At 28.9% G+C, this 24,823-nt stretch overlaps 2 protein-coding genes across 3 annotated transcripts in view; both read left to right on the plus strand.

The window, feature by feature from the left end:
* LOC100575385 (probable glutamate receptor) lies at positions 1-19,101 on the plus strand. Its single transcript, XM_029485202.1, has 7 exons — positions 1-147; positions 5,198-5,312; positions 6,182-6,598; positions 6,877-7,154; positions 10,659-11,125; positions 11,280-11,348; positions 19,017-19,101. The coding sequence occupies exons 1-7, from the start codon at positions 1-3 to the stop codon at positions 19,099-19,101; spliced, it is 1,578 nt and encodes a 525-aa protein (XP_029341062.1).
* The window catches only part of LOC100168619 (NFX1-type zinc finger-containing protein 1), a 24,286-nt gene continuing 15,714 nt past the window's right edge, over positions 16,252-24,823 (plus strand). Inside the window, exon 1 of one of the 2 annotated variants that reach the window (XM_029487346.1) lies at positions 16,252-16,566. The gene's annotated coding sequence lies outside the window, so the exon portion shown is untranslated. Of the gene's footprint in view, positions 16,567-20,961; positions 21,319-24,823 lie in introns of those variants that run through there. The other variant, XM_001946531.5, reaches the window with a different exon arrangement.

Raw genomic sequence — 24,823 nt, forward strand, 5'->3', positions numbered from 1 at the left:
ATGTTTCAGTATTCACCTTCGTATTTCAATTACAAAGATGTTATACTTATAAATGTATATCCACAAAAAGAAGCAGTGTATCAAATGAGCATATACTTCAAGAAATTCGTCCCTATTTCCAAGCATCAAGACCAATGGTTTAGACATGTAAGTATATTAAATAATAAAATTAGGTAACTATTCAGTATCCATATATATACTCTAACTGCAATAATAAATACATTAGATGTGTACCTTAACCAAAATAATAGTAACTAGTAAGGTACTATATAAGGTCCTAGTAACAAGTAACAACTAACAACTGTAACTTATCTTGCTGCCGAATAAGTTATAGAAAGAAAGTATTAAAGGTTTTATATGCAAAAAAAGTTACTATGGAGAATACCTAAATAATAATAATTATGTATAATATAATATACATAAATTATATATTCAATTAGTGTATTATTAATTATTTAAATTAAATATATGTATATTTAATAACAGTAATGTCGTAATAAAATAAATAATTATAATAGTACGTAGTGTGACAGTGAAGTTGGTGGAAACTTAAAATCACACAATCCCAAGACGTAGTTCAGAATACAATATGTACAAGACACCTAATAATATGGCTGAAACGGAACCTATTAAGCTTCTATAAGACTATAATAAATAATTGGACACATATTTGTTTTGTAGTGTAATGTATTTCAATTTTCAACTGCACTAGCTACTTGGATTTAATAGCAGTGTTGAAGGCCAGTGTCACTGAAGTATAGTGGATACTCAGAATCTCCTAATAATTAATGCTTATAAGCAGGGGCTCGGGACTAATAACACTTAATAATAATAATAATAATCAAAATAAGCGCTGAAAAAAAGTACTTAAATGCTTTCATTATAAGCACTTAAAAATATTAAAAGAAGCAAAAGAAAACACGACAAAAACTTTCAATACAATGTTTTTCTATATTTTGTTAAGTTTTTTTACTTTAAAACATAAAACGATTCATCACTAACATTTTTTTAGCCTTTTTGAGTTTTTGAAACATTTAAACTTCTTAATTATACTTCTTACTAAAGTTTTTTTTTTTTAAAAAATAGATTTTAAAGTGTTTAAGAATAACCGAAAAAAAAATTGATTAAATTGTCCATTAATGGTATAGAGAAACGAGCAAATACGGTTTACAGTGTTCATTACTAGGAAATATTATAATAGGTACAAAGGAGAAAAATTATTTTTATTATGTACCATGAACAAAAATAAAATAAAAATAAATTAACTAAAATTTCTAGGTTTTTGTTAGTAGCACTTGTCACCATAGATCATACTTAAAGCAAAGATATGCTAAAAAGAAAAAATTACTAGGAAAGCTGGAAATAAGCTTTTTTTTTAAAAAATCTTTGAAAAAAGCATAACCCATGTCAACCATAAAAATAAGCAAATATTATAAGTTCCGAGCCCTGCTTATAAGTTATAATTGATACGCATTCTGAAATCCCAAATATATTAAATATAAATTATAATATATACCTATTACCTATATATATAATAAACTTTTTAACTAATTTTACCTAATTTCTTTACCCAATAAACAGTAATTATGCATGTGCAATAAATTCTTAAGTAACTATAGTAAAACGTTGCTATTATTCAATATAGTATATATTATGAGTGCCATGAGACATGAGTGCTCCCCGGAAACGATTTTCTTATGTTATCAATTATCATTAACGGTTTTGCAAAACGAGCAATGTAAGATGGAAAGCTTTTCCATATTTTGTGTTGCTAACAAATTAGCCATGTTTCTGATTTTATATTTTTATTTATTAACTCATAAAAAGTCATAACTAAGGAATAATAAATATTACAATTTATTTTTAAGTTTTAACACGTGAAACGTTTAAGCAGGGGCGTCATTTCAGTTTTTTTTCTGGGTGTGCAAACTTTTAGGCTGGCCAATTTTGACATTTCACCAGGCCATAAAAAAATATATATATTTATATATATATAAATGTAGGAAACCTATGCAAACCTATGTAAATATTTTTTTCTTCCCTTTTATAATTCTAATTGAAACTCATAACGACTAATGCAACTTTTAAATAGCTAGCAATTCAAAGAATTAAAAGCTTATAAGCAGTTAAAGCAACCAGCTAATGTCATTACTGTACATATACAAAAACTTAATATATATATATTTTATATTACCTATATATGAAAACATGTATAAGTTAATTATGACGGCGCATTGGAGTATTAATGGCAGGCCAATTGTTAACATTTTTTAAGTTAGTGGTGCCATTGCACACCCTGCCCCCCCCCCCCCAAATGACGCCCCTGCGTTTAAGGAAGTTTGGTTATCTTAAAAACTACTATAAAAAATGTGCGCAATTGGATACCGTTGAACTAGGTAATTGTCGAGTGGGTCGCTGTAATGAATGTGTAAAATTTAAATTCAATGATATAAAATCATTGTAGGTACCTACTTATATGATTCTGAGCAAAGACGGTCTGTCAGCCTAAGTATATTTTATGATATTATTGCTATTAAAGTATAATTTATTATACGGTTCAGATCACGTTTAGCTATGTTGGTTTAAAATTTAGAGTGAATTGACTTCTTTATACGTTTTAAAGGTAGAATTATTATCTAGGCAATCTCATAGGCTATTTATTATATTTTAATTTTAAAGCCAGTTATGAGTATTTTAAGATGTACAAATAATTTACAATTTTAAAATACTCATAACTCCCTTTAAAATTAAAATATAATAAAAAGCTTTTGAGATTTAACCTTGATAATATTCTTACCTTTAAATTTTATAAGAGGTTAATTCACTCTAATTTTTAAACTAACGGAGCTAAACTTGATCTATTGAGAGTAAAATTTGGTATGTTACTCACTTGTAACACGGAGACAACCGGGTACTCTTAAAAATTAAAGTTTCCGAGCTTATTCTATATAATTACATATAATTACATATTATTTTACAAAAAAAAATAATTACATAAATCTAAAAGCATATCTATTATACTACATACTTACGTAGGTATGCACATATTTCATTGTTTTAGCGCATAAAGTTCCGAGCCCGGAGCCCTACAGGTGATGCAACACAAACAAAAAACACACATCATTAAAAAATCAGTACATACGTCAGAATCTAAAATATTTCATACAAACTTCGATATGATTTTGTCGTCACTGATTCATAAAAATATATAAAGTAACCCAGTCCAACCTTTTTCAATCGGTTAATTTTTAATTTTCAAATAGTATCTACTACCTACCTACTATTTTTTAATATTTTATGCCACAAATCATTTTTGTCGAATGCGATAAAACCTTCGACTAGATTCAAGAATACCGTTGATGACTGTTTGCGTTGATGAAACGGAGTCGGTGGTACCAGGGTCGCACAGCCTAGTCGTTTCAGTATTGACGTCGCCAGCACGCGGCGTGCAGCTGTGGCGGCGTGGCGGCGGCATATTTTATAGTCTACGACTCTTTCAACGCACGTCACGATCACAACATATAATATACGTTCCTGATACATATATTTCAATCTTTCGCGGTATAAACGAAATAAAACGTTTTCACGATGTCGCTACAACGTTTCCAGAATGTCGTACTTTTTGCCATTGGCTGTATACATATAATTTATTATTTGTAGAAATGTATCTACCATCCTTCGTTTAATTTGAAAGCGGTTATACTAGAATTGTATTCATATGATAACATTTTCTAAATATTTTGACTCTTTTTGAACAATTTTTTTAGGCATGAGAAATTATTTAGTTTTTATTCAATTAATAGTAGCGATAAAAAATGTTTCCATTGGTGAAAAGCATGAACATTTAATACAGGGCTTGTTATAAGTTTTTATTACAGGAATTAATAAAATAATTTATCGTAATTCCGTAAATATTTTTTAAGAGTGTCTGAACTTTGAAATTTAAACTTTGGAAAAAAAGGATAGCTACAAATTTAAGAAAACAACGATTTATGAACAAACGATTTTCTTATTTTATTGTAATTCACAATTTTAAAAACGAATAACCGATGACTGACATTTTCACCAAAAATTTAAATTGTAATTTTCAACACATCGTATTTTTATTAAAATGTGTTGACTCTTTTTGAACTAATTATAGAAATTTGGATTTTTTAATTAAAAAATTTCTCTCCGTCAAGAAACTTGAGAATTTAATAAAAATTTGTATGGATTCACACTTTTAATTTTTATAACTAATGCTAATCCAATAGGTAATAGTTATTAGTTAATAAAGAACACACTACAACTCGTTGAAATTGTACGTAATATATTTTTATTGTTTTATAATGTTTAATATCCACTAATAAGTAATAACTGCACAAGTCAATATATTGAAAATATAATACATGCGGTGTCAACTGTCAAGTAATTTTTTCGTAAATAATTTATATACAACACGGCAATTTATCGTAAATAAATTATCAAATAATGAATGCAAAATATACCTATCAATTATAATTTATATTTTAAATGTTTAAATCCAAAAAACCAGTTATGTTTTGATTATAACTTAGCTTAAAAAAATCTGTATCTGTGATTGACAGTAATTTATAGACTATTATAGTACAATAGTACATAACATGGTGCCGTGGCGCCATGGTACCATTGCAATAATTTGCAGTGCAGTTTATGGACCTATATAATAACTACAGGTGTACTGTGTACAGAGTGTGGAGTTCTTGCAATTGTATATTTTTAGATTTTTGGAAAAATATTTCGATTAGGTTCAAGGCAGTTCAAGCAATGATAACATTTTGTTTCCATATTTTTGCTTATTTGGGGGTTATTGAATGTTTTAGCATATTTTGATAACATTTCGTATTTATTTCATATTGAATTTAAATTAAATTATATTACAATTGTTATCAAAAATTGATTTAATTTTTTTAGTTATTTATTATTACCTACTTTTAAACTTATTTTTGCATATTTATTGCGTATATTTCCACAATTTCACTGCTTATTATATGGCATATTATGATACTTTTTATTGCATATTTTTTATAACACAATAATTATGTTTAGAATTATATAAAAGATAGCTAGACATTTTTTTTCTAATTTGATTATTTTTATATTTATACTTTAATTTTTATCTTGGTATATTGTGAATTATATTATAATATGGCTTACAATTAAATGCAATTAATTTTAGGACTTGGAAGGAAAACAAAAAGTAAAAAACTTTCATAAGACCCGTATCAAATTATTGGCTTACAACAATTCATTTTTTAGTAGTGTGATAAAAGACAATGGAACGGGAAAATTAAGTAAGTAGGTACAGGTATATTATTAAACAGAACATATCTAGCCTATTTATACCCCCGTGTCCTGCAATATACTAGTCAGTAGCTATACTGTCACCTGGCATAAGTTCGAACGTTTTTTAAGCTATTTCCGTCATAAAAATTAAATTAAAGATTAATTTGAATTTTTCTTATGTAAAATTTTAGGTAACAATTATTATGCTATTATTATACAATAACCATACAATAAAACTTCCAATTTTATTACATATTTTTATTCCTATATTATATACATCTATTTTGCGTCTAATTCTTGTTGGTGGACGAATTTCAATTCGAAGTGAAGGCTGAAGGATAGGTTCAGATAGAAACATGGAATTTTTTTTAAGAAAATAGTTCTAGTTAAAATGTTCTAATATAAAATATTACAAAAATTATAGACCAAGATAAAATTATGAGTATATTCGATAAATAACATTGTCCTTTTTGCATAAAAATAGTTCATTTAAAATTTTTTTCAATATGGCAAATTATATATGAAATAATTAATTCTTTTTAATCCCAAAATAATATAATTATGATTAATTATTCAAAAAAAAATTATATTGTCCACATATTTCGTGCATAAGATATAAGAATAATAAAGTCCCAATATAAAAATTAATAACTTGTGTAATAAAAGCCATACGACACATTTTATCCCAAGTATTTTTTCAAGTAAAACACAAGTTTTTAAATATTGATAGACTATTAAAATGAGAAGTTTCACCAGGGTCCGACCTTATGCCAAATTACTAGGCGTATAATAATGAGAATACGACGACACTATGATCCATTTATATAGTGCAGAATATAAACTCCAGTAAAAACCCTAAAGTGATATTTTAATACAGGCTTATCGTACGGCGTTGAATGTATTATATTCAAAGAAATCGCTACAAGATTGAACATCACATGGGACACATACACGTCTGACGACAAAGACAAATGGGGTACAGTGTGGTTGAACAACACAATTACTGGAGGTGCACTCAAATGGTTGTATACTAAAAGGGTCGATGTGTCATTTTGCTCGCTTTGGATTGATCATATAAAATCCAAGTTCGTGGACATGTCTAAATTTTGGACATTAACGTGCTTGAAATTTTTGGTCCCTAAGCCACGGCCGTTGCGAGAAAAATGGGACCTGCTGTTCAAACCGTTTCCGTTAAGTTTGTGGCTATTAGTTATATTTTCTGCGACGTTGACGACAATTACAGTATGGATATTGGCAGGCATTCAGAAAAAGATTGGCTATGAAAATATTAACGGTTGGTATACTTACATAGTTACGTCACATATAGGTTTATTCTTATGTTACCTATAGATTTTATTCATAGGTATATACAAATATTTCTGCGTATAAATGACATCTGAAGAAAAAATGTTCGATTTGTATTTTACCAATAAAGAAATATGATTTTAATACATAATATATTTATGAGTTATGACATATAATTTATATAGCTACTATTATTAGTTATTATTTTAGGTATTTATGTTACAAATGTAAATTTTTATATAAAACATGTTATTACTTGTTTTTTAGCATTTACTTCGTTATCAGCGACAATCTTTTGGATTATCGGAATGATGTTATTGACTAACAATCCACGTACTTACAGAATGGGACCTATTAGACATTTGATCAATTGGTGGTGCATGTTTATATTCATCATGTCAACTTCGTTTTCCAGCATTCTCTATTCATTCATTACATCGCCCGAGTACACTGACATTGTTTTGAAGGTTGAAGACATGGTTAAAGCCAATTACCATTGGGGTCTTACGTATCCACCCCCTTATGAGTACATACTGAAAATGGAAGTAAGACTGTAATGTTGTTTATATGATTTTGTGCAGGGATAAAATGATAATAATTTGTATACCTATAATATGGGTATACAAATATTAATTATATGTTATTTATGTTAATGTTAACCGTTATTAATATATTATTGTAATCGAAGAATCATATAAGTACGTGTGAACCGCGATCTTTCGATTTATTTTTTTTCAAAACATGGTTTTAAGGTTTTGGACAAAATGTATACTTATTTAATTAATCACAAGACAATTGGGTAAGTGTATACTAGAAACTTTACTTTCTTTATTAGTACGGCCCTGCAGGCTGCAGTATTATAACTGATTATAGCGTGTACCTATACAGTATACAATACCAACCAACATATTTTATATAGGTACCTACTATACAAATCCCGGATGGGTTATCGTTATTTTTAATTTTACATCATAAAACTTATTCATTAAAAACTTTTGATGTGTTTCAATTAGGTACCTAGTACCTACCTGGTCTAAAAGTATATTCCTATAAATTCCTTACTTATTCAATAAAACCTCTAAATACCGCCATAGACCGGACACATTCCTAGCTGAAACTTTATTCAGAAAATTCAAATTATGATTTATGAAAAGTTTGTAATTTGTTTCAAAAAAAAACTTCCAATATTTAGACTTTGGTGGTTTCCGTTAGGGGAAGTTTAACTGTATAATATAATATATCTATACATGATAACTGATAAGTATAGGTACGTCGTACACTCCAGCAGTCGAGTGTATAAACCTACATGAAATAAAAACAAATAATATTATACCTAATAGCCATTAGCCAATAGGTGATTTATAATCCAAAGTAGGTGTTAGTAAGTATTAATAAATATATATAAATTACTAGCTGCCGACCTTCCTCCGGAAGAAATTATTTTTTTATAATTTAATTTAATAACATATGACTATTTTTTGGCTATACAAATAATATAATATAATTACATATTGTAGTTATTGTTATTGCTAATTTCTAAAAATTATATATCCTACATTTTGAATTCAACCACTGGAGTGGTAGATTTTATTCTTTTTATTATAGAATAGAGATAAGGTAGAAAAAAATGTAACAATAAATTATTTGTTCAATGAATAATATATATTATTTCGAATGGAAAAATGCAAGTGCGAACAAATAAATAAAAAAATAATAATAATAAATAAACAAACAAATCAGTTTCCTTCGTCTCCAAAATCAAGTTAGATTCTTATATATATAGATAAAATAAATGTTTTATATCTGTATTGTACGGAATTTATTTGTTGTTATTATTAAATACTGATATTAGTGCAATATATTACTAAGAATATAATATTTGGAATGAAATGTGCTCAAAATAAAAATAGTATACTATTATATTAGCTATATAGTGAATATACCTATAATACCTATTTCATATTACAACAAAATAGTGTTATCCAGGCGTCCAGTAAAATGAACCATGATTAAAAAAAATAAATTCATTTTTAATAATACTTTAGGAAGCCTGCGTATCGTTTTTCTTGAAATACTCTTTAATAATTGTATATATTATCTATTTATCTAGTTAATTAGGTAATTAAAGAACGTTCTGAAAGAAAAATGCTCTGAATATCCCGTGAAATATTCCCTACTTTATAAATATGATAATATATTATGCTCAAATAATGCTCTATGTATTTAATTAAACTGACGTGGGACAAACAACTTGTCAGTCAACCAACGCCGATCGTCCGTTCAAAATTGTTTTATCAGCAGATTCGTTACCGTGGGAATGTGGAAATATAATACCATTGTTTATAACACAGTAATTGTAATCAACGATAATACCCAATATAAATATTATGCTGGCTCTGCGCATAAAATTGTAAAATAATAAACAAAAACTCAAATTTCCCATCACATATTCAAATACGTGTGATTATAAAAATTTTTTTTAAAAACACAAACGATTGAACCTTATTGTATTGTCTCTGCGTAGACGTGGCTTAAATGTCGGGTTTTCATAATAATAAAATAAAACTACACTTATGTTATAAGTTATAATAGGTTCATACTTTATTTATCTTGACATTTTTCAGTGGAATGGAGTTGTGTTAAAAAATGTAAGCATAAAATATGTTTACCTAGTCCATTGCAATATAAACACATAACCAAACTATTCGACAAAAAAACAAATATGTTGAACGAAAATAATTGATGACTTCTTTACTTAGACTTGTATAGTATAATAATAATGTCATTAATTATTTATAGTAATAATAAATTATTATGAATTAACTGTACAAATATAAAATAAAAACTAAGCTTAAAACTATACGTTTTTCAAACTTTATTCTCACAATATAGTCATACACTCATAACTAACATTAAAATACAAATATATTGAAAAATAGGCGGGGAACACAATAACACATATTATGATCTAAACTCTAAATTTTATATCAGAATTTATCGCTGATCAATTATTAATATTAGGGTGCTAGCTGATGTGGAAATTCAAAAAAAAATATGTGAGCGTTTGGCTTAAGGTAACCTGTACCTATTACATGGGTGTGAACATTTTTAAATCATAATATTTACGTAAACATAATTTGCTTCAAAATTAAAAATAACAAAAAACGTGTGTGATAACATCAAAGATAATAAATGCTCAGTGCTCTTACCAGTTACCATTATATATCTGATATAATATTAATATAGATCCGATATTCTGTAATCATAAAACTAATATAACAAAACTAAATTTATTTTGATGAACATAAATTTGGGTTCAATGTATTTTATTTAAGGCTGGGACTTCGATTTTCGATGCGCTTTGCATTGTTTTCCGAATCTACCAACGCGATGCTCGTTTAATAACATACACGTTTCGTGTATTTTTGAATCAGAATAAGAAGTTTTTTTTTCATTTAATATAGAATTTTAGGATTTTTGTATCATTTTTGAAGTTTTTGAATCCAAAATTTGAATTTGAAATTCTATTTTAAGGGGCTATGATTTGAAAAAGTTCATATTTTCAAGTTTTCTGGTAAGTTCAAATTTTTTTTCAGAATCAAAATCGGACAACGTCAACTAACTTGAATTTTGTCAATACTTAGGTCTTTTCAGTTAAAATTGACGGCAGTATAGCGAGGCCCCTTAAGATTATTACATATTTTTTTTACATGATTTTTATATACATTTAACAAACTTGTCATCAAACATACTGTAATAGGTGGGGAATTAAGAGCGCCGAGATTATCACGCGGAAACTAAAAAGCATACAATATTGGTGAAACACCTAAATTTTTTAATTTTACAATTACTTTTCAAACTCAATCACAACATAATCATATATCGTCATATTCTTATGAGTTGACAAAAAACGGTGAAAATTATGGGGTGTAGTTAGTTAACCTAATCCGTTTTAAATAATATTATTCGACAATAATATTGCTCTTGGCAAATAGCTCTATAAATAATAATAATAACAAAAATAACATTATTGCACGAAACGCTTGTAGAATCCGGTGCACGTGAAGTTCAGCAAGCGGTTCGTACCGGAACGCAGCGTGGACGATCGGATCAGCCGACTGAAGCGTGGTCGGTACGCGATTCTGACGAAGTGCCTGTACGAGAAACACTTCATGGAGTCAGATAAAGTGCCGGTCGCTATGCTGAACAACCTGCGAACGGCCCGAACGTGCTTGAGCCAGTTTTACATCGGTTTTGGGTTCGCCAAGCGGTCGCCGTACGCGAAACCGGCCAACCTGGTCATCCAGCGGATCTTTGAGAGTGGGCTGATCGACTATTGGCTAAGCCGGGTGACCGAAGTCCGCATGTCGCCCGCCACGTTCAAGCAGGTGTACGAGATAAAGCCACGCAAGAGCGGCCACCCGTCAGCGCTTAGCTACCGACAATTCAAAGTCGTCATGGTCGTATGGATGGTTGGATGCGCATTGTCGGCGGCCGTGTTCGCCGTCGAACGTCGGTATGGTCCCGGCGGCACCGGACACCCACGCAGATCGCGCCGCGCATAATCGCTGCAGCCGCTGCACATATAATATTATAATAATGTAACTAATATTTTAGATTCTGAGCGGAGCAATAAATGTATTGATTTAACAATGATGTGTGTTTTTTAGGGTTCCGTACGCAAGGACGGCCTGGGAGAAAAATTTAGGCCGGAAAAATGTATTACCCAGGCCAAATTTGTATGTCTACGTCATAGTTTTTTTTTTTTTTTTGGGGGGGGGGGGTTTATAATTATTTATTTACCTATCTAACCTTTTAGTTATTATTATATGTAGAATACCACAAAAAAAAGTCCATAAATCAGTGTCAACATTTAAGTGTGACTGCCCATAAATATTTTCTAAATTATTATTATATAGAAGTGAAATTATGCATTTGAATAATGCACAATATTTGTTATTTTTAGAATCCACCTTGCTAACACTACTTGAAGTAAAATGAAAATTCGGGCTTTGATCCGACCGAAAAGTCTTTAAGATAAAAAAAATAGAGTATGAAAAAATGTAGAGAGAGACTCACGCTCGTGCAGTGCACGAAGTAGTCACATTCTCGCGGACGATCAGACGAAGATCGAAGCATACCTATATGGGTACGCAATAATAATAATAATGCGTTTATGCGTCCCAAAATATACCAATCTTAAATATCTAAGCAATTATTATTGCTATTAATAAAAATTAGTAAGTAGTATTGTAGTAATAACTTATTGTATTAAGCGTTTTTGATTAAATACATAATCACCTAGCCCTATTTGGTCACCACAAAATTCTTCGACAGTTTAAAACTCCAAAACAACCAGGTATACCTACTATATTATAATATACTATACTATTTAATATTAGGATTTTCTTCTTGTAGTATTGCTTAGAAATTAGAATTAACACTAGTGAGTATACAAAATCTAATTTCCGTTATTATCGTAATATTATCGTCGTATCATTACTATGTGTATTTACGTTAATGTCTTGCGTTGTTACGTGATATGCATCAGTCGTATTATTTATTGTATATCTATTGGAAATTTGTTTATTAATTTTAATAATTTAATATGTCAAAAAAATACTTAATTGGTTCAATGAATAGAAAATTAAAGAAGAAACAAAAAAATTACACGGTAGTTTAGATAAATTTACCTACGTTTAGAACTAGTTTATCTACTACATAGGATATAGCGCACAATCGAAATGTTTGTAAAAGCTGATTGGCTGAAATCAAATTTGACTTAAAACATTAATCTTAAAAACTTTTACTTAGGTATCAATAATTTACTTATCAATACTTTAATAATCAAAAATACTAATTTTTTAAAAAAAACATACGTTAGCTTTTTAATTTGTATACCTTACTTGAATAAATATTAAACATTAATTATAGACGAATTGAAAGTGTAAAGTGTTCTTGTATATTAAATAATCAAGTTTTTAAACAATACAATTTTATTCTATGATCTAACTACTCATGTATATACTACTAATTTAAAAATACAATATGCATACATTTTATTTTAGTATTTAAGAAAGTATAGAGATGGACAATTGCGGCCCAAAATTGAAAATTGTAAATAGTAAATTAGTAAATCAGGCCCTGGGTGTTCGACAAAATCAATTTTGGTGTTTGGTGTAACTTAAAAATAAATGAGCGTTACATAGTTACATTAGATAGGTACATGAAATGTTCACCGAGTATTTTATATTAGTATTTTTTATACCTGATAAAATTTTCAAAATATTTTAACTTGTTTTGTATTATTTATATATAGTTTCCAATGTTTTAGTTATTTTTTTTTATAAATATCACCAAAATGTTATTCATTGGATCAAAAAGTTTAATACTAGGCTCTTAATACATTATTATAATTCCTAATATATTCTAACAATGACAGTTGAAAAATATAAAAAATACATAGTCACAATTTTTGTATAAGCATTTAAGTTTGAATTTTGACAAAAGGCGTAAAAATCACGAAATTGTGCAAATTATTTTGAGTAAGAAATTCCTAAAAATTTTTCTTTATAAATCTAAAATTTTAAAATGTAATACAAGATTTCTTATAAGTTTGTCTACCTTTATCAAAAAAAAAAAAAAAGTGTTGAGCCGTTTACGGACAATTTCAAATTTAAATTATTTTAGTTTTTTAGATTCTGAGCGGAGCGATGAATGTATTGATTTTACAATGATGTTTGTGTGTTTTTTTTTGTCTGTCATAACTAGGGCAGAGGACTTGTAGCTCTAAAAAATCACTAAATATGCACTTCAATATACAAAATATGCATTTTAAAATGAATATTTTTTAACAAAAAATAACAATTTTTCTGTAGGTACCTATTATTTTAATGAATAAATTTTATTTACAACTTACAAGTTACAATTAATTATTTGTATTATTTGGGTTTATTTTATGAGTTTTCTTATTTGGATACTTCTTCAAAATTTTCAACTTTCAACTTCTTCAACTACTAAAGAACAATTGACAAAATATTTTTGTTTCAAATATTTAAGATTAACTCAAATTATTAACTTGGAAGTTAGGTACATTGAACAAAAAGATATTTTTTTCAAATTTTCAAATTGAAAACTTTTATTGTCAGCTAACAGCACTTTGAACATTGAAAAAGAACATTCAGCATCAATGACATTTATAGTGACTTTAAAATATGCTAAATCACTATGGCTCAAGATTTCATGTGTTCTGACTACCTATTGAAGTTAGTTCGGCAGATAAAATTTTTGAAATTTAAGCCTATATTTGCTAACCTTTATTTTTCTCTAAAACATTCATCTTTTCTTGAATCATTTTTCTCACTAGCTGTACCGGGTACTTGATTCAACTTTAAAAAAAATTTCTTCAATTGTTTTATGGTGGTTTATATTTATTGGTGTTCGTAATAATAACTTGCAGCTTTTACTCACGATCCCCACCTTGTAATTATAAATTCCGGAGGAAGTGAAAGATCAGGCGCTAATCAAAATATAATTTTAAATTCAACGTTATTTAAGTTGTAAAAATAAATAAATAAAAGCGTCAACTAAAAAATAATGATTAAATGATAAATTATTTAAAATGCGCATCTAAAAGTATAAAATGGAAAAAAATTTAAAAAAATAAAACCAAAAACCGAAAATCGCAAGATATGCATTTATATGCACAATACATTTTTAAAACTATAGCTTTGTAGAAGCATTAAACGTATTTGTTTCGCCGTCTCCTCAGTGGCGTCATTTCAGTTTTTGAGATGGGGGGCAAAATTTTTGACCCAAAATAAAACTGAAAAAAACTGCTCGCAAACAATTACATTAACAATAACAAAATAATGAATAAATATGTAGAGGGATACTTAAATATATTATCTATTGACTATTAGCTACTATATGAAAGTCCAAAACTAGCCCATACCCGGCCTGACAGTGGCCCGCTAATGGTAAGGGGAAAGGGCAAATGCAAATTAATTTTTTAGTTTTTTATTCTATAAATATCAATAAAATTTTATTTGTTGGGTAAAAATGCGAGAAAACTGAATACAAGGCTCCTGATATATTGTTAAAATAGCAATCGAAAAATATTAAAAATACATAGGCACAATTTTTTTTTTATAAGCATTTAAAGCTTTTGACAATATTTATCAAATTTACAATTTAATAATTATTTTGTAGTTAATAATTTATAAAATTTTCAACTTTTATATCTAATATAAGGATTGAAAATTTTAAACAAGGTTCCACGTAATTAGGATATTCCGTAACCAAAATATCTCAAAAATATAAAACACGGTTTTTTTCATAGTGATTTTATGTTCAAATTTCGTTATAACAAAGAATAACGATTTTAGTTATTTTGTTGTAATTTTATAATATTAGGTATAAAATTTTGTTTCGCTTATCTTGAACAATTTCAAAAAGTTGATTTATCTGTTTTTTGCAGCAAGTCCTTCATATTAATTCAACTTACCGGCTACCGTATTAATAATAACTATAATAAATATATAAATAAAATATAAAATATCCACTCTGACAAACCGTCTCCTATCAGAATTGTTTTTCGTATATACCTAAAATGATATTATATCATTGAATTCAAATCCATTATACAATTACACACTTGTACCCTACGCCCCTACTGTACAGCAAAGCGACATCCATATATCCACCTTTTTAAATTTGGAACTTATGGGCTATGATTATTTACAATAAATAAAATATATTACAATACTATTGTCGTAAAATATTAATTAAATTTACGCAGGAAATTTAAGTTTTCACATAGCAATCACATGGCTGTAGATAGAACTATAGAAGCTATAGACGTCGTGCATCTAGGTTAAAGAGCTTCCAGCGGACATTGTATAGTCCTAGTGAGGGGATATAATAATATTTTGATTATTCTGTGACTGTATTAGGTACGTAGGTACTACGTTATACGTTTAATTTTATTTATAGTAAGCTACCTATGTAACTACCTATGTGTTTAACATTATTTTTTCGGTAGTCGATACTCGTATTATTATTTTTGTTATTTCACTTTAAGCATCTTGTGCTTCTCTGAAAATAAGACGAATAAGAGCAAGTCAAACAAAATATGTTGTGTTGTCGGACGTAGTGATATTTACAAAAATACAAACCAAATAAGCCGTATTAAGAGGATACGCTACACCCGCATGTGTTGTCTCCGTCTTACAAATGTACAACATAGCAAAAACAGTTTTGCGTGGGAAGGAGCCGAGAAGGCTCTAGTCATAACTAAGAAACGATATTTTCACCATATAAAAAGGAGAACTTTAGCTGTGCAACGTTGTTTTTTTTTTTTACATCACTTATATGAAAAAAGTTCTTACTGTTTCAAAAACCATTATTGTTTGTGTTTTTAAAACTTGAAAAACTTTTTTCATATAGATAAATGATATCAAAAAAATAAAAACAACGTTGCACAGCCAAAGCTCTCCTTTTTATGTGGTGAAAATTTATTTTCTAATCATCATAATATTTAATAATATTTAAATCATCATAATATTACTTGTACGCATCTTTAGCACTTATCAATTTTGGTAACAATAGATATCAGATATATTATCAGTGTTAACATTACGTCCAATCGGGATGTGAAAGTAGTAAATAATAATGTATACGTAAAAAAAACATGAATAATATTTCTTGAAAAACAAAAGGTTAGGTTATGTTTCACTGTTTCACATCGGGATTCGGAGTATCGGACGTCGAGCACTCGAGCCTCCCGGCCTTCGGGCGCTCTGGCCTTTATTTTCTTTGTCTATGCTTAGAACGTGGAAAATGTTGTCTCGTATTCTCCTTAGTCGTGACTCTCGTAGTCATAATTCAAGTTTCAAAGTCTCAAACTCATAAAGCTGTATCTGATGGAGTGCTGAGTGATGAACAATGGTTATTCTTGTAAGTAAACACATTTTGTATGTTAAGGTGGGTTTACACGTGCATGTTTCTTGTGGCATCATCATCTACGCGCCAGCTCGCCAGTAATGTCGAATATTCCAACTTTTATTTTCACTTGTGCGCAGGAACATTTTTACACCTGAAACTTGACTAGTGCCTTAATTTGCATGGATAAACATGCACGTGCATCACTCAAATCGTTGATCACGCTGGTGCTGCTTATCGGCAAACAGAGTCGTGCGTGAGTGGCGTGTAAAAACTAGTTGGATTACACTTGAGAGTTGAAGTATTAATCTGGCTTGTCACTTGGCACAAGTCGCTATAGTGATTTCACTAACTAGCAAACAGCAACACAAGTAGGCCGGTCTTTAAGTTTATTCGTGGGTGAGCAGTGTGTTACTTTGTCTATTGCAAGGTTCCCAGTTTATTTCGGAAGTGGGCTGTAATTTCAATTACATTTAGCTGGTGGGCCATCTTACGAACAACATATCTTACACATATAGTCTATTTTTACAATACTTTGAATTTTAAATTTACTATCTAAACTCGTCGGGTTGATATACCACGACTGTCGACGGACAAACACTCGCGACAATCTATAAACAAAAATAATACCAATAAGCTCGTGACAAAATATTAACTGGTATCTAACCGTGGGCAAATTCTATTGTGTTGACGAGCCTGGGTTCGAGCAGCCTTAGTCTATTTCATTGAATAAACTAACAATTACATTTACCTAATAGCATGTATAAAAAAAAGTTTATTTGACACGTTACTAAACACTTTCATTATTTTGTTTACAGAAAATAGGTACACTAAATTATTTCATCAAACTATACTATGACCTCATGATATATAAATTGATAAATCAACTGTATAGGTATAAGCTTAATTATGAATTATGGTGATAATGATTGTTAATATACTTATCAATGGTTAATATTTTATTACTACCTTCATGGAGATTCCTCCCAGATTGTTAGTTCCTATTTTATTTTCATATTGTTCTCATCACTATTAATTAACTATCTTTAAATGGCTTCGATGCGTTTGAGAATTTCATTCCAAATCATGATTTGTTAGGACACAATTTTTTTAAAACATACATGTTTGAGCACTAGTATATACTAAATATTATCTATATTTATGTATATGTAGTTTTATTTATGTATGTGAACTGTAAAATACATTTACCATTTTTATATAAGTTTATAAGTTAGAATCCATATTCTATGAACAAGATTATAGACTCCAGTTTAAAAATGGTCAGGCACATAGTTAACGAGTGGCATGGCCACCCTATTATATTGTTGAAATACGCAAGGCTCTAAAAAAAGTTGAACCATATTTTAAAACTTTTACTCTAATATTTGTTATTATATAAAGATATCTTTAACACCATGTTCTATGTAAATACGATAAATAAGAACAAAACAGCTTGAAACTTATCGCACCGGATGCAATATAATATTTGTACAGCATGCTCAGAATAGAAAATGTTTTTGTAGGTATTCGTTGTGTTTACAATAGGATACAATGCATCTATATTATAAAATCACATAAACCTGCATTCTTATTTCGGAATTAGATGGTACAAATTATAATATTAATCGTAGTTAGTAGGTCAATTTATATTCTATTATTATACATACAATAATATGTTTATAATATTATTATACTAATAAAATTTTTTATAAAGGGAAGGGGAGGCAAAGCTGAGAAAGCATTATATACTTAATTATTGTTTATTGTTATATTTTTGTTGAATCAAAGCCATATATAATATTTTAAATATAATTTATTGTTTCAGTTAGATACCTAAAAGATTCCATACACATTACAGGAAATGGCAAACTCTAATAATAACTGAATTGGAAATATTTGATGGTAGCATAATGTAATATGAATGTTATTTTTATAAATGAAAACAATTATGTGCCATCATTTACATTTTGCATCTACAACATTACGTTATGTCCTGGTTGAAAACAAGTCTTCTAATTGAAATAGTAACGTTAAAGCATCAACTCATACCAACTCAACACAATGTGATTTCATATCGTCTCAAAAAAACATAAAACAATCAAGTTTAACTGTTGAAAACCAATACCAATATGTCATCTGCAATAAATCATTATTAAAAACAACAATATTCATAGTGTTAAATTTATAAATTAGATATTTGCAATAAATCATTTTCTCAAGCATCAACTTTTAATCAACAGAATAGTATTTGTAACAAATATAACATGTATATGGTTTTTCTCCAGTATGAATTCTTATGTGAGCTTTGCTAGGTTATCAAAGCTCCCATTAGAAATCATATGATTCATACTGGAGATGAACCATACACATGAGATATTTGCAATAAATCGTTTTTTCAAACATCAACTTTTAATCAACACAATAGTATTTGTAACAAATATAACATGTATATGGTTTTTCTCCAGTATGAATTCTTATGTGAGCTTTGCTAGGTTATCAAAGCTCCCATTAGAAATCATGATTCATACTGGAGATGAACCATACACATGAGATGTTTGAAATAAATCGTTTTTTCTCAAGTATAACATTAAAGTTGACCCAATATTATATATTATATATTATTTGTTATGTGATTTTATATCTTAAATAGGTAGTCAAATATCTATGTATTGTAACTATACCCTACCATAAAATAATTTTGGTAATTTTAGCTTAGTTTATAAACTAATTACTGTATATGACTACTGTTACAAATCTGATCATAAAAAATATATTATGTAATCAAGTATCAATAAATTGTAACTTTATTTTGCCATAAATTAATAGTGTGTTATTAATCACTACATTTTCTTGATCAAACAAATGATTTGTAATTTGATTTTATAATAATTCACGTACTATGTTGAAAAATGTAAAATATAATATCAACAGCTTAAATATTATTGTTAATAAATGATAGTATCAGGACATAAAGTACTTCCTTGAAGATTTTTTTTTTTATGCTAATATTAAAGAATAGAATACATAATACGTAATTTTACTCTGTAGTCAAGTTAGTACATGAATACTATATTTAACAGTTTTGCTTGGACTATTAGATATATAATACCGTTGCCTGGCGAAATTATTTTGGCTCGGCAATAATGTTAACTTAGGATGTTAGGTAAACTCTGCTTTAGTTTATAGGTCTATGCATTCTAGACTCATTAATGTTGACCACCCCAGATGTTGCTTCTGTAATGTTTTATGAGTATACTTTATTTACTAGAAATTAGTAAGTTAGCATAAATAAAATTAAAACTAATTTATTCATACTTAAATAAAAAATGGTTCAATTTTTACAATCATTATCACGACTACCACTGGAAAAGTGATAACGGTGGATTCGAGTTAGATAGTACTATCTTAAATCGTGATTCAGGCATAGATAATAATATAATATATCTTATATTATCTATGGATTCAAGACATTTAAGTTCAACTGGAATATTTTTCAGTAAACATTAGTTGTATTTTGATAGCTGCTGCTTTTGTTATGTTCTTTGGTGCAAACTGTACGTTTTGATGCATAGATTAGTATATAATATTAATATGGTCTGATGGAAAACGCTACACCTAATATTTTCCCCTCCAACAATATTGGACGTGGTATAATGGGCAACCAACCTGTGGCAGGCGCAGGCAGCAGTCCTGTATGGAGCACAAATTTCTATAACATTAAATATAGTAGTATTATAGACTAAAGTACCATGGAAAAATATTATAATGATATTCTATTATGTTTATGTATAGTACAGCGTAGTGTCACAAGACATAGAACAATAGTTGTAGTATAATAGAAGTCTGTGGTATGGAGCACGATTTAAGATATACAGGTTAAACATCGGCCTATAACGAATAGTGCTATATGATGACTGGTGAACCAACTATCCGAAACACCTGAGACCCTCGAACAACGCCCGGAATCGAGGCACACTGGCAGCTAGTATATAATATTATTGAATCTATAAACTTGTCCTCTCGGTGTGCTAGTAGTAGAGAGAACAGCTGTTTCAGACAGTTAGTTCACCGGTCAAGTAATTTGATTATGAGAGTTCGATACGCAACCGTATATCTTAAATCGTGGTATGGAGGGACGCCGGACGCCTATCTGCGAGGTCCATGTTCTGAATTCTGATATCAAATCAAATTTACGGTGAAAGCCGAATTCCAACCATATATGATAACATATAGTTCATAACATATACATAACATATAGTAAACATACATATACATAACATATAGTTATCATATAGTTCAATGATTCCAACCACCCAACTACTTCCCCATAGCATAGTCATAGTCCATAGATTAAGCATAGTACACATGTTTACTCTATGGCATATTCATCATAGATAATATTCTTATATTATCTATGATATTCATAGTCCCACTCACAGACGCTGATGCAAAGACGACGAGTAAATCCACAGATAGATAATATACAATAATTATTGTATAGATCTGTGTGTAACTCACACTGAGATAGATAACAACACTAGTTTCATGATCAATTAATGCTAAACCAATAACCATAATTCAATATTTCAATGACAAATTGTGTTTACCGCCTGACGCTGAGTAAAGCCCGTCCGTTGTCTGTACTCGGCGTTCACTTCTCCGTCAGCGGTCTGCCGGTCTCCTTATGAGTATTGCGTGTTATTCTGTTTTATAATTTGCCTATTACTTACGTGTTGCACTACGAAAACGCTTTCTGCGTACAATACAGTAAGTACTTTAATGTATAGTTTATGATGCGATGGTCATAATTATATTGTATAATAAATATTTAGTCATAATACCTACTATTAAGTATTTACCCTGAATGGTCTAATCTGGATAAGACGACTACATGATTTTTTTTATCTTTTGAGTAGTAATAATGTAACACTTAAATTATTAATGCTTATACGCTCTATGTGTCATTTTAATTCTGTATGATCGGTCTACAGACAGAGATCTGATGAATGGTGGGTCATAACTCGCGATCGGTCTTGCGATCATTTCGCCTAACTGGTGTATTCAGAATTCTTGGTTGATGTTCCGCCGGTGTCGTCCCTTTCGCGATCGCGCTCCGATTTTCTATCCCACCGCCATGTTATTAGCTGTACGATTCGCACAGATATCTATAATATTAGATTTTATATCTGTTGCGATACCCAATTTGTTAGTTTATGTGCCATAGTAGGTACCTAATACCTATACTGTTAGGCGTTGATGTCTACTATATAGTGTCCACAGCTCGACAATATGGCGGCCGGTCGATGATTTCATACACGGCGTTTTGCGACTCGTTTTTCACCGCATCAGCTGTGCGAGGTGTGTCCTATGTGCGTAATTTAGATAAAGTTATAATGGTATAAACTTGGCGATTTCCTTCACGGCTTCACCTGAACGGCCAATCCCAACTCAAAAACATAAAATTAGGGAGTAAGTAAGCATTTTTATTAATTACTTCGGCGTTTGTGCCAGGCCAAACGCGGAATCAGCAGGATTCCCCGATTTGAATCATTTCCGTAAAATGTGTGAGCTTTTGTCCTGTATTCATAAAAAATAAAAATTCTAAGTACCTATTAATATTTTATTTCGTATTTTTTTGTATGATATAGTATGTAACAAATGTAGATAAGCTCACAAGCAATTTTTTGGAAAATTTTTTTTTCTAAATGTGTGTTTTGCATCCTTAATATTTGATGTTACATTCAAAAAAAGACGCTCAAACTACATTTGGAAGTTATGGTCAAAAAACTTTAAAATGCTTAATTTTTCCAATAATCGTGTTTTTGGGCTTAAAATACCAAACATTAATATTTTTGGAAATTTTAGTATTTATATGCTCAAATTTTTAGGGGAATCAGAACTTACCTATCGTTCTTAATATTTATGTTATTGTTGATAAACAACATAAAACTGAATTATAAAGTTCTTCCAATCATTTTTGTATTAAACTAACTCAAAGTTGATTTTTTTTATTTTTTCATTCTGAATGTAATAAAACTGAAGTTTTTGGTGAAATCAGAACTAACTTTTATTTTTTGGTTTGAAGAAATAGGTTGAAATAATAAGCAACAAAAAACCAAAATGTACAGATATAGGTAATGTATTTCATATTAAATCAATATCCTCGTCATCAAATATGTCGAGCCTATCATTGTCATATTTTTGGCGGTTCGTTTAACTAACCTGCTATCGAAAAAATTCCACAATAGGAAAATAACGATAAAGATACACTTTTTGTCCATAAATATGTAAAATTTACAATCGTATCCCTATGGATACATAAACAGTAAATTTTACATTTGGAAAAATATAGTTAATTTTTTTAGGAGGCCATAAGTAATTTAAAAAAAATTCTGATGGGGGAGGGCTAGAGAACATGGTGAAATTAATAGAACGATTATAATGTCAAATTATTGTTATAAAAACATAATATTTAATAAAGTTTTGAAATTTACTTTTGTTTTGATTTACCTAAATTCTTGGAATATTCTAGGCATCTCCACACATATCCGTCCAAGCAATTTAATTATATTTCATAGTTATTTATTAAAAACAAAAATTTAATAATCATACATCAATACTAATTACTATTACATAACTATAAATATATTTATGAATAAAATACATTACTTTTATCTCTACATTTTGGTGTTTTGTTGCTTATTTAACATATTTCTTCCAAACCAAAAATATAAGTTAGTTCTGATTTCACCAGAAACTTCTTTAGTTTATTATACACCAAATGAAAAAAAAGTCAAAAAATTATATTATTTAGTTCATGATTTATATGAATATTTATTACCACAAACTCAAAAATAATAAAATATTTTCCATAGAGGTACAAATAAATAATCTTGAATATTGTAGATTATACTGATATAGAATAATATATAGATAGGTAATAATGTTGCTGAAAGAAATTTTTAAATATGAAGGTATTAATTTTGTTATTGACAGGCATTCCTGGTAATTTTTTAACTCAGAATATGAACAATTACACATCATTTTGAAGGCTTTATATTAAGCTTTTAATTGTATTATAAGAATGTGATATATCTTTCAATCTTTCATTGTGCTGAATATTTTGGAGAAACCACTAAATGTTAGTATAATGAGCAAAAGTATTTCATTTACAAAAGTACTAGCAACTTCTATTTTTGATTTTGTTGCTTAAAACAAAACAAATTACGTAAGATTGTATTTTATGATTTTGGAAATCCAAGTTCAATGTGCCTTGAAAGAAGTGTTTAACCTTAAAAAAAAAATATCTAAATTGGATTGTTCCACGGCTTGTGAGAGTTTTTCCTGTGAAGTAGATTTTTGAACAAAAAACAAGCCACGTGCAGGCCTCTTAACACATTCATTACAGTGACTCAGGTGACACCTAATGTACAGCAGAACAGTACCCACTTGCCCACCTTTATTTTTTTTTTTAGAACTTATGTTAATCTGGTAGAGATAGGTGTGGGTCTTACGCATAAGCGCAACTAGGGGGTAAGGGCTGAAAAAAACTTTTATAGCTCCTTCAAAATAAATTATTCAATTCTTTCAGAAAATATTAACAAATCTTTAAAAACTTAACTGTATTTCTTATTTTTTTTTTGTAATTATTTAATTTTTTACTTTTTTTTTTATACTGCCTATGATAAATATGGTAAAAATATAAGCTGTATGCTTTTATTTGTTTTAAGGAAACAATTTATGTCGGTATGATATAAATTATTTTGTATTTGGTAAGATTATTACACATAATTTTACAGTATACCTATGCACTGAACTATAACATAGGATAGGTAATAGCGGAATAAAAATCCCCTGAAAAAAATCTCCGACCCTAAGAAAAATAACCCCCAGACTACAATATTACTGACAACCGCATGGCATTTTTAAAATATAATTTGCGTAACTATTACATTATTAATAATATATTATATTGTATAATATTATACTTATACTAGCTTATACCGTGCACTTCGCTTCCTGTTAAGTGTACCAACTCTATATAACTCAAACTTTGTTCAATTCGTTATTTAATATTCGGTGTATTGTGTTCAAAATTTATCTTAACTTTTCTGTGGCCTAGAATAAAAATTCTGATTCGTAGCAGTATATTATGAGGTAGGCAATCTGGATCGCGGACACCGTGCTTTATAATTTAACTCTAAAGTATCGAAGTTATACCAAGTATGTCACTGAACTCCTCCTAAACGGCTGGATTAATTGTGAATGCCGA

Source organism: Acyrthosiphon pisum, chromosome X (genome assembly GCF_005508785.2).
Source record: "Acyrthosiphon pisum isolate AL4f chromosome X, pea_aphid_22Mar2018_4r6ur, whole genome shotgun sequence".
NCBI classification, from domain to species: Eukaryota; Metazoa; Arthropoda; class Insecta; order Hemiptera; family Aphididae; genus Acyrthosiphon; species Acyrthosiphon pisum.

What these genes read in the sequence shown, in the direction of transcription:
- LOC100575385 (XM_029485202.1), top strand. Translation starts at nt 1, where the DNA reads ATGTTTCAGTATTCACCTTCGTATTTCAATTACAAAGATGTTATACTT. An exon ending in AAGACCAATGGTTTAGACAT is followed by an intron (nt 148 to 5,197) that starts GTAAGTATATTA and finishes AATTAATTTTAG; the next exon opens with GACTTGGAAGGAAAACAAAA. An exon ending in AGTACATACTGAAAATGGAA is followed by an intron (nt 7,155 to 10,658) that starts GTAAGACTGTAA and finishes AAACGCTTGTAG; the next exon opens with AATCCGGTGCACGTGAAGTT.